The sequence below is a fragment of the Plectropomus leopardus genome, chromosome 1, assembly GCF_008729295.1.
Source record: "Plectropomus leopardus isolate mb chromosome 1, YSFRI_Pleo_2.0, whole genome shotgun sequence".
NCBI lineage: Eukaryota > Metazoa > Chordata > Actinopteri > Perciformes > Serranidae > Plectropomus > Plectropomus leopardus.
The window spans coordinates 13,622,580-13,633,887 of record NC_056463.1 but is presented as its reverse complement, the minus strand read 5'-3'; the positions used below and the strand labels follow the sequence as shown (position 1 = coordinate 13,633,887).

The following is an 11,308-nucleotide window of genomic DNA, read 5'->3' as shown; positions in this document are numbered from 1 at the left end:
TACCTTACAAGCCTAGTGAATTGGTCCTCTTCCATGGGGTCTGCCATTTGTTTTCTACAGTTGTTCAGAAGAAACAATTCAAACACTGGATCTAGATAGGGTCATTTGCTGTTTTGCATTGGCCACAATTATTCTCCTGCAGGCTTGGCACACTAGAATTTTCACTATGAAATGCCCCTAAATCCTACACAATAAACCTTTAACATACATAACTGTGCTAATCAACATTAAACAGCAAACACATTTACAAACTAACATAAGCATGATGTAGAATGAACATTTTGCTTTATTAAAGCCCTGCTGAAAAAAACCCAGCTTATGCTAATAGCTGGTTTTAGTTGGTTTTAGCTGGTTGAAGATAGTCTTAGAGGGTCCTGACCCAGTTTTTTTTAGCAGGGAAGAGAGGCACCCTTTTGTTGGTGGAAGTCTAAAAAAAAGAGTGAAAATTGGACTTACATTAATGAAACTGGTGGCCACTGGTGTCTCCAAATGAATGCTAATGTTGCTCCTTGTCAATGACATTAGCCATAGCAACTCCACAATATAATAGTGTCACTGATAGTATTTCTTTCTATTTCTTAAAACCTCATAAAAGAGCGTCCGTACAATATGCTTACTCGACCTTTTTTAACTATAAGTGTTTAAAATGGCAAACAAGAGTGTGTCTACGCAATTAATCATGATATTTATGTAAGTTAAGCTGATCGTTAGCAACGGTTTTAACCGTTTGCGTATGCGCGGCCTTTTAGGTCTATTTGGCTTTCCGTAGTTGAGACTCGGCGCGCGCTGCAGCGGGTACTGGTGGGAGATTTGTATGTCCTCAGAGGGAAGTTTGTTGTGAGTGTGTGCTGTGTCTGTGCTTCACCAAAAAAAGCATGGCTCACAACTTTCAGACATCCACTCTGTCTCTCACTTTGCCGATTTCGTGCCAGATATGTCTCGGAAAGGTAACTGCCGTTTCGTTTCAAACGTCCGTTAGCCTTTAAACGAAGATGTGTTGATACCGGATAGTAACGTTAACGTTCTTACATGACCAGTTAAACGTAACAAGACGTTCACGCTGCCAACATTAGCAACTAACTCAAATTGTGTTTCCTGGCGGTAATTTACTAAAGTTAACTAATAATCTGCTCTTGTTTCAGGTAAGGCAGCCCGTCATTTGTGCCAACCACCACGTGTTCTGTTCATCCTGCATGGAAATGTGGTTAAAGAAAGCCAGCCAGTGTCCCACCTGCAGAGTCCCCATCACGGCAGAGAACCCCTGCAGAGAAATCATCGGTGAGTAGCTCCTTACGAACAAGGAAAAACAGACACAAAGCAAGAGAGGAGAGGTAATGTGAGGTTTCATATGCCTGTGGCATCTCACAGTTGAGTCATCGTGACATCATGTTCAACAAGGCATGCTGTTAAACTTGCAGTCAAGTTTAGGCAGCTATGTCTGTTTATCAATAGCCCAACCACTACTTACCAAAATACTGGATGGAGTGGATTATGAGTGAAATTTAAGGTTCTGTTCACCCATTGTACAGAATTTTTTTACCATGATTTACACATGCTTTATAGGAAAAAAATCGGACTGTATTATAGCACTTTTTTGTAAACTTCGTTTTAAAGTATCAAAAAACTACAGTTAAAGCATTTCATAGCCAGGAGCCATGGATTACCACAACCATCCAGGATGCCATAAACACATGCACACTGCAGCTGACAAATCAGAGGTGCAGTCTAGAAACATGGGCATTTGTAAAACAGGCCTACAGTGTGAGAAGAGGCAAAAACAAGACTAAATTTCAATGCACAAGTTATAGTAGCTGACAGGATGACATTTTTCCAGAGCTGTGCTGATTTCATATGACACATAAATGATCTATTTATTGATAGGCCAGTTAACCTTGCTTGTTTCACTGAACTCTACACTCTCGACTATGTAAATACTGACAGTGACAAGTGCAAGCCTGGTCAACAAATGTTTCATTTGTCAGTTGTTTTTGGATAGATTTAATGTTCTTTAATGTCCCTGAGAGGCAGTTTTCTTTACAGACAGTAGTCCAACACAAATACATACATCATACACAACACAGCTCAATATCCACATCTCCACAGTCATCATGAATCATGGAAAAGGAATATGCAATGACATAACATCCAGGGTTATAGTTTGAACAATCTGTGTCTATTAGCACTACATTTGGGCTTAGAGTTAAACTCCACCTTGATGAAAGTATTGACAACTCAACATGTAAAGATGCTGAGGGTCCAAAACAATAGTCTGTGCCTTTTGTGATGAACCTCTCTTCATACAGCTGCTGAATGCCAAAAGGGTAGCATCAGTAATCTTATGGCACAGCTTAATAGTTTGTTCCAGTTTGCTCCTTATTTTAAGACTAAAAATGCCAAACCATTAAATCATATAAAAATAAATAACAGGCTCAATAAAAGTGCCTTGATGTGACTGAAACTTTTTTTTGCAAACAATGCTTATATCTAACTTTTGGAATATGAAGAAATATTCCATTTAAAATGGCAGATATAGAACAAGGTTAGGAAGATATTAATGGGAGTGATGTTACAGTGTTTGCTGGCATACATTACATTTTTGTCCCAACAGGCTTTGTTTTATGGTGATGATATATGAAGTTCTTCACACAAATCCATTGTTTCCTTTTTCCTTGTTTTGGCTGGCCTGATCATTTTTTTATCGTATTGCAATACGGCAGTTTACACTGATATGCAAATATGTATCTCAGCCGTGGCTAATGGGCACCCCCCTTGAATTTTTTGAGTCATCCACTAAGTTATTTCTTGCAAAAGTTAGGTCACAGTTTTAAAAACCAAAAATGTTAGTGGGGCACTTATTGCTTCAGTTTCAGCTCCTGCACAGCCTAAACTTGTAATGTGTTAGTTTATGAAATTATATAAATGAACTCAATTGAAGTAGAAAACACCTTTTTGATCCCAGCTTGTGAAGAGAACTTGAATTCTGATCAGACGGGCCCTGTTACTGCACACAGCACCTCAAAAGCCCTGTTACACTGTGCACACTTTACTCTCTGAAGAAAAACCCTGGTGACTCTTGGATATATATGTATCTTGCCGGGACACAAGATGCAACATGGAGCTGCCAGAGGGCACATTATTAACTCTGGACTCAGGCTAGCCATTTTTATCTGCCTTTAGTTTTTGTGCTAAGGTAGGCTAAACATGTCCTGGAGTCTGGACCAATATCTGTGCTGACAAAGTTGTTATTAATATTCTCACCCAACTCTGGGTTAGACTACCAACTAGCACATTTCCCAAACTGGGAAATAGTGTAAATTACTTGTGTGAATGATACAAGTACAGGGCTTAAATACTTAATAATACTACCACAATCCTCTGAAGGTGAGCATGGGAGTCTGAGATAACATGTACCCTCAGTTTAAAAAGCATAATTTCAGACACTACTTTTGATTAGCAGCTCTATAGTAACAAAACCAATGCGTGATTGCACCTTCAACAAAGCCGAGTGACCCGGTAACATTACTTTAATGTGTTTTTTATCAAGTCAGTTTATCTGTTACTGTACTCTTGTATTTCTGTTATAGGGGGCACAAATGAGAGTGACCATAATGACAGTCCTTCCATGAGGAAATGTCTCAGAAAAACCAGAGGAGAACTGCTTTTGCGAGAGTATGAGGTATGGGTTCATCATTCTGTGTGTTTTCACAACAATAACAAGCACGTTGATGCTCTCAAACAGACTCATCAAGAGGTTTATCACCGCAAAGATTTAAGCATAGACAGAGGGGTGAGATTCAGTTGCAGCCACCTGATACAGATTTGCTCATTTGCTCACATCTTAAAAGAATGTGGCAGATTCTATGAAAGCAATTCATTATTTTATATCACAACAAAGTGTCCAGCTGCCTGGTTGCTCAAAAGGAAGAACATTGTTATAGGATAGTAGCTGCACTGACTTTTCAATACTGTGATAAGCCTATACGTTTTTCACGATGCCGTTTCTCTCTGACAGGAGGAAGTAGAAGGGCTCATGAGAGAAAATGAGGAGCTGAAAACGAGAACTCAAAGTCTGGAGTCTCAACTAAGGACTGCTTTGGATCCCTGCAGCATTAATACAGTGCAAAGAGACGACAAAAAAGTTGACCCCTACATCCTAGAGGAATGGACGAACAAGCTGCGAGCTGCCTCCGATGTTTGTGATAAAGTAAAGCAGGACATGGATAAGCTAAAGGAGGTATGCAACCTATGCCAATCAATAGATTGCATTTATATTAACTGTACTGATCCTCAAAAGAGAATACTCACTATAACGCGTTTTTGTTATTCGTATTCATTATATCATATGAAGAAATAAGGCAAACAATATTAACACTGAGCTTTTCATTTTACCCATCTTTCAATAGAAACACTGATAAAGATGAGCTGAAGCATAAAAAACAATACTTTAATGATATTTGTGATACTTTTGTGGAATATTTTGTAAAATACTACAAATGTGTTATTTTGCCATCTGCAGGCAAACAAGGCATTACGATCTCAAAATGTCGACCTTGTACAAGAGAATATAAGACTGAAAGCAGAGGTGGCGAGCAGATCTCCTCAGAAGTAAGTGTCTTTCAAGTGTTATTGATACATATAAAGGGTTTTGACAAGGGATGCACTGATTTACTGGCCGAACATCTTGAGTTACATTATGATGCATTCAAGCTCTATTCAGTAAAACTATAGTATTGAGTATTGGGCAGAGGGTAACTATAATGTTGTCATGATTTCTTCAAATGTAATCTTGCAGCTATCTTGCAGTAGTTGTTTTTGCTCAGTCAAGTGTGTGACAAATAACAAAAATGTGTGTTTTCAGTCAGGATGACCCTTGAATAAATTAAACACTCAAAGTCATCTGTCCCCAGGTTTGGGCGTTACACAGTGGCAGCACTGGAGGCTAAAATCCAGCAGTATGAGCGTGATGTGGACCACTTGAAGAGGGCTCTAGAGCGCAGTGACCAGTACATCGAAGACCTGGAGTCTCGGGTTAGAAAAAGTGAGAAGGGACGTCTTGAAGGCCAGGAAGCATGCAGGAATAGCAAGGCTGGATCAGAGGATCTCACACAGCAGCAGAAAATCAACATGATGATGAGAAGTTTGAGTGACAATGAGAGGGCATTGATCTGCAGCAATCCAGTGGCAGAGGTGCAAACATTTCCTAGAAATCACAATTTAATGTTCATCCCATCTGCAGATCACAGAGCGTCTGATAAGACTGGAGACCAGAAAAACGAGGATTTGGAAAGCACCTCCTCTGACTTTTTGCCCACCACTCCGTCCGCTGCTTTCCGGTCCCTGACTCTGAGAAGCCCCGGCATCCGTGAAAAAAAAGTTGCATTTAAGCCTGCGTCTTATCTGAGGAGGCTTGATTTTGAGGAGTTTCCTAATCCTGCCAAGAGTAACAGCACCATGGAGAACCAATTCAGCAGCCTCGACAAACTCATCAAAGGTTTGTCTCCAAATACTGATGTGGAGCCCTCAAAGTCTGTCTTCTGGGGTGGTTGGCAGAGATCTAAATCTAATGACAAGTCATGTCCAGGTCCAAGTAAAGAAAGCTTAGTTAGAGGCACCACATCCACTACTCTTTCATGTGAAGAGTCTGATGGTTTCCAAATGTCCAGCGAGGCCTCCATGGATGCTGCTTACCTGGACAAAATCTCAGAGTTGGACTCCATGATGTTGGATGGAGAGAGTTCCAGTAGTCGGGGATCACAACCCTCCCTGGCCTCCTCTCCTCCCACAGACTTGGACAACACTCTTGTCCCTGAACCACAAACATGCACAGATACCTTGTCAAGCCATGGTGGCAAACTGTGTGACCAGAAGAATGATGCACCACGTGGCAACATGGGTGGCACCTTGAATGACAAAGAGGCTCCAAAGGGCTCTGCAGAGGAAAGTTTTGCTACACTGGTGTCAGGTGGGGAGAGCGCCGCCCCTGTCCCTGACTGTGCAGGGCACGGCAGGCTGTCTCAGACTGACGAACTGTCTTTTGATTTGCTGTTTGATTCACTGGAAGAGAATAAGGCTGGTCCCTCTGGCTTTGTCAGTCCAGCAGAGCAAGACCGTGACCACGCAAACCCGTCCTCCTCCCCCAGCTGCACCAGTAAACCTGTGAATGCAACAAGAGACAGACATGCACTGAACATCAGCCAGCCAACAAAGAGAAAGTCTCACAGTCCCTTTAACACAAGCAGTCCCACAAAACTTTCAAAGCTCATGTGAAGGTTTTAAAAACTGAACCTGTGTTCTCACTGTGCCATGCACTGTGTAGTTAACTTTTATAAAAAATAACTTTTTGACATACTTGCTGAACTGTCCATATATCCAGACAGTAGTGCACGAGACAGTTCTGAAAATCCATGTTTCTCTGCTTCCTTGTAGTGCTTCAAATGACATTTGCAAAAATCCACCTCAGATTTAGTAAAACAACCAAAGAGTCTCTAAGTTGTCAATCACTGCTTGTAAACTGTGGTCAAACTGTCAAACTAGGCAGCGCTGATCAAATACTAATCAAGATTCTGTTACTGCATTGTCTATTTCTCACTTCAAATGTTTTTTATAAAAAACATATTGTAGAGTACTGTTTAGCGGTAAAATGAGAACGTTTGTGATCTGGCTGCCAGGTTGAAAAAGGAAAGCCAAAACTAAGCACTGGCCAGAGAAAACGTTATCATATCACAGCTAAAAAGTACTCTAGGATATGTTTCTTAACACATCTGTAAAATGAGAAAGTTTGCTCCAGCTCGTCAGCGGTGCTTTGTTTTGGTTCACTTGTTTTCCATATGGCAACCAGGTCACAAACCTTGTAATTTTTACAGCTAAGCAGTACATTAAAATATGTCTCTGAAAACATTTAAGACCAGAAACAGGTAATTCAGTAGCAGAATCTTGATTCCTATTTGATTAGTGCTGCCTAGTTTGACCCCAGTTCAAGAGCAGTAACACGATTGACGGCTGGGTTAGAGACTACTTGGCTGTGATTATTTTTCTCTCTTGTCAGTGCCATTAGAAGCATTACAAGGAGGAGCAGGAACATGATTTTTTTTCCTTTTTTTTAATTTTTTTTTTTACAAATTATCTGTTCCATGAATCACTGTCAGGACATAACGACAGTTTGGCAAATATGAGAATTTTTTTTCTTATAAAAGTTAGAATCCACTGCTTTAACTCCATGTTGCTTCAGAAGAAACTTGGAACATGATGCTCTGATGTAAATTATTGTCTTAGTCATTTTGTCTGTTGTATGAATTAGATAAAATACAGCAGCTTTGTCAGTTTTGTGTGTAGTATACATGTAGGTCTCAGTGGCAGTTAAATGCTTTTAAGGCCAGCCTTTACAGTCTGAACTCCTGTCTGTGCTGTAATCTGACAAACACTGTTGTGCTGTCCTTTGTCATACTGTAGTGCACCAGTATTGGTAGTGAGACACTTTCAAAAATACTTTAAGCCAACTTGTATGCTTGTCATTTCAAGTTAAGCCAGTAAACATGGTCCTTGTGGTTATCTTTTTGTGACATGCAAAACTGAAGACACATAAACAACTGTCATGTCATGAAAAAACTGATATTTTGAATGAAATATTACAATGTAAAAATGTGTTAGGAAATAAAATAGTAATGCAAGGAGTAAAATTGTATGAAAGTTTGTTTTCCATGTGTTTTGTGCATTTTTCCTCATCTTTTGCTGTGCTTTGATCACATTATTCATGCCACACACTATCTCACATTGAGGATTCAAATGTGGGACCATAAGTGATTGTTCCTTGTTGAGATTTCTGGTGACAATTATTATTTAGTGGAAACTGTCACACTCATATTCCTTTCTCTTGCGCTTCTGTTCCTGATGATTTGCATTACATTAAACTAACAATTATTAATTTGCTGCCATTAAAAGTCGAAAAAAAACGCATAGCCTGCTATTGTCGTTAAAAGCATGTTGTAGCCCATAACGACACACATTAGAGACCTCACACGCACAGTAATTCCATTGTAGCAGAAAAGCGCCTTATTTATTATGCAAATTTAACGATATCATGTATATTTCACATACCTCTAATCGCTGCATGAAATTTTAATTGGGTAACCGTTGTGGTTTGAATAAATGAAGTGTTAATTCATTGGGATTAATTAATTTAGGTAAAGACTGTGTACAAGGTTACGCTGGTGTATTAAATCAATTTGTTTAGTGCTCATCTGGCGATGATGGGCTTTAATGATAAGACGGCGGACTCATTACTTCCAGGGGTTAATATGAGAGAAAAGCGGGGCAGTGAACCGTGTAACCTGCACATTGAAGTGATTGGGATTGGTGTGAAGAACTGATCAATAATATAAATATATACAGCACTGTGCAAAAGTCTTAGGCCACCTTAAACTTTGTTATTTAACAAGGTTATAATGATCAACAAATTTTATTTCTCATTAGTCTCTTAAAAATACAACCTGAAATTACAGTAAATATGTATACAGTATTAAATACGCAAATATTTAAGAATAAAACAACCAAATGGGAAAAGTTGGGCAGACAATATGAGATTTACAATACTAATGGCGTATTTACACTAGGTTGCATTAAAGACATGTCCAAAACTCAATATTTATTTTTTTGACACTAAATATTGACTTCAGTTTAAGCATTTTTTCTGACTTTTTTTTTTTTTAGTGTTTATTGCATTGTACATGTTCCTGGTACTCTTTGACTATTTGTTTCTTAATAAAGATATTGAGAAACACACACACACATATACATCATATATATGAGACTTTTGCTCAGCACTGTACACATACATTTCTTCCTTCCTGTTTATTGTTGTAGACTGTTCATTTGAGCATTATAGCTTGAACGTTTTGTTTACCCACATTTTTGCGACACTTTCCTCATAACTATAATTCTGTATGAAAACAACTTCCTGTAATCAGATGGATGAAGACCGGTCTAAAGTGCATGGCTGCTAAAATAAGCAGCGTTAAGTCAATGGTTTACGGCCTCCAAGCACAGAATAAGACCGAAAGGCATTGCGACCGGCGCACTTCGGCGGCTGGATGGAGTGGAGTGAGCCCTTAAAAACGCAGGCGTCTAGTCTCCAGATGTTCCAGCTTGCCCTGTGAGCAGTTTTTATCTGTCAGCCTGTTCACTGTTCTGGCAGTTTATGTCTCGCGAGAGCAGCCGAGCACGGGCTTGACGAGATCTGAGGCGCTCAGGTGTAAGAGCCTCTCTCATCCCCAGCAGTGGGAAACAGTAGACAGATAAGTGCGTCTGAGAGACTGCAGGCATCTCTGTGATCTCCGGGCTCAAGGCTGCACTCGGCGCACTACACAGCGAAAACTACACCGCATCATTACTGGATAGGCAAAAGGATCACTGTGTATCTATGACTATTTTCTTGCTCTTGTAGCAGCTTTTTCCCCCCCTTCTTCCCGTGCACTTTAATTGGAGAAGCTCGCCAAGATGATGTCCATGAACAGCAAACAGCCGCACTTCGCCATGCATCCCTCTTTACCCGAGCACAAGTACACCACTTTGCATTCCAGCTCGGAAGCTATAAGGAGAGCCTGTCTACAAACTCCACAGGTAAATTAAAAAAAAGAGAGAAAAACAACTTCCACTTTGTCTTTTTTCGTGCCTAGGCTGCATGCTCTGAACGCTGTCTGTGCGTAATAACAAGGGGTGCTCCAAGGCACATTCAGCCAAGACGCGCACTTAATGTTTTTTTCATGTATTCCTCGGCAATCACTCGGAGAGACTCTTTTTGAAAGCACGCAAAGCCTCGCTTTACTGTTTTTGTATTAATTTTTATGACTTCTGAAGGAATACTCCGACTGTGTTATGTGTCGCCAAAAGTCCCGACTGACAGATACATTTATTTATGTTTTTGCGTCTTCCCTTTTCCCTCTCCGTGTCTTTTCCCTTTTCTTACCCAATTTCGCACCCCTCCATTCTCCCCTCCTCTTTAATTTCCACCCTTGCAGCTACAGAGTAACATATTCGCGAGCCTGGATGAGACCCTGCTGGCCCGCGCTGAGGCTTTGGCGGCCGTGGATATCGCCGTGTCCCAGGGCAAGACGCACCCGTTCAAGCCCGACGCCACCTATCACACGATGAGCACGGTGCCATGCTCGTCCACATCCACCGTCCCGCTGGCGCACCACCACCACCACCATCACCACCACCACCACCAGAACCTGGAGCCTCAAGAAATCATGGACCACATCACGTCGCCGTCACTCGCCTTGATGTCCGGTGCGCACGACGGCTCCGGCGGAGGAGGTGGCGGAGGCGGCGGAGGTGGCGGCGGCGGAGGGCTCATCTCCACCTCCTCCGCGCATCCGCACTCTCACATGCACGGCTTGGGTCACCTCTCCCACCAGGCTATGAGTATGAACTCGCCTCTCACCCACCACGGGCTCCTACCGGGCCATCATGGAGGGACTCAAGGCGGCCCAGGACTCACTAACACCGGACTTCCCTCCATCAATGATTCGGACACAGACCCAAGGGAGCTGGAAGCTTTCGCGGAGCGCTTCAAGCAGCGGAGGATCAAGCTGGGGGTGACCCAGGCGGACGTGGGCGGCGCTCTGGCTAATCTCAAAATCCCCGGCGTGGGGTCACTGAGCCAAAGTACAATTTGTCGATTCGAGTCGTTAACTCTCTCCCACAACAACATGATTGCGCTCAAACCTATCCTCCAGGCCTGGCTGGAGGAGGCCGAGGGGGCCCAGAGGGAGAAAATGAGCAAACCTGACATTTTCAACGGAGGGGAAAAGAAACGCAAGAGGACCTCGATAGCGGCCCCGGAAAAGAGGTCTTTGGAGGCGTACTTCGCTGTCCAGCCTCGACCGTCGTCCGAGAAAATAGCAGCTATAGCTGAAAAGTTGGACCTGAAAAAAAATGTGGTGCGAGTGTGGTTTTGTAACCAAAGACAGAAGCAGAAGAGGTTGAAATTTTCCGCTGCTCACTGACGGGCATAAAAAAGCAGAAAAAAGTTGTGTGACTGAATTTGGGGACCAAGGGACACTAAGACACCATTTTCAGTCTTTTGTCTCCAGCGATTTTACACGTTGGATCCGCAATGGGCTTTAGATACCCATTTTATGAGGCTTCATATATCTTGTTTATTTTCACGTTATCGGTGAATGTGAAGTATGCAAATAACAGATTACACAAATTTCGCTCAGTTGAGGGAAAAAGTTTAGCGACGTCGACATTGCCTTTTAAAAACATGTGGAAAGAGGTAATTTGCTTGATACTATAGCGAGTTATTTTC

At 41.7% G+C, this 11,308-nt stretch overlaps 2 protein-coding genes across 2 annotated transcripts; both read left to right on the top strand.

Moving 5' to 3' along the window:
- Positions 1-785: 785 nt before the first annotated feature.
- obi1 (ORC ubiquitin ligase 1) lies at positions 786-6,522 on the top strand. Its single transcript, XM_042488695.1, has 6 exons — positions 786-947; positions 1,143-1,278; positions 3,585-3,676; positions 4,013-4,234; positions 4,517-4,605; positions 4,908-6,522. The coding sequence occupies exons 1-6, from the start codon at positions 876-878 to the stop codon at positions 6,265-6,267; spliced, it is 1,971 nt and encodes a 656-aa protein (XP_042344629.1). The 5' UTR covers positions 786-875; the 3' UTR covers positions 6,268-6,522.
- Positions 6,523-9,352: 2,830 nt separating this feature from the next.
- pou4f1 (POU class 4 homeobox 1) lies at positions 9,353-11,003 on the top strand. Its single transcript, XM_042489829.1, has 2 exons — positions 9,353-9,615; positions 10,014-11,003. The coding sequence occupies exons 1-2, from the start codon at positions 9,493-9,495 to the stop codon at positions 11,001-11,003; spliced, it is 1,113 nt and encodes a 370-aa protein (XP_042345763.1). The 5' UTR covers positions 9,353-9,492.
- Positions 11,004-11,308: the final 305 nt, after the last annotated feature.

Coding starts and splice junctions, on each gene's coding strand:
- obi1 (XM_042488695.1), top strand. CDS start 876: ATGGCTCACAACTTTCAGACATCCACTCTGTCTCTCACTTTGCCGATT. Junction 3,677..4,012: donor TGCTTTTGCGAGAGTATGAG/GTATGGGTTCAT, acceptor TCTCTCTGACAG/GAGGAAGTAGAAGGGCTCAT. Junction 4,606..4,907: donor GCGAGCAGATCTCCTCAGAA/GTAAGTGTCTTT, acceptor ATCTGTCCCCAG/GTTTGGGCGTTACACAGTGG.
- pou4f1 (XM_042489829.1), top strand. CDS start 9,493: ATGATGTCCATGAACAGCAAACAGCCGCACTTCGCCATGCATCCCTCT. Junction 9,616..10,013: donor CCTGTCTACAAACTCCACAG/GTAAATTAAAAA, acceptor CCACCCTTGCAG/CTACAGAGTAACATATTCGC.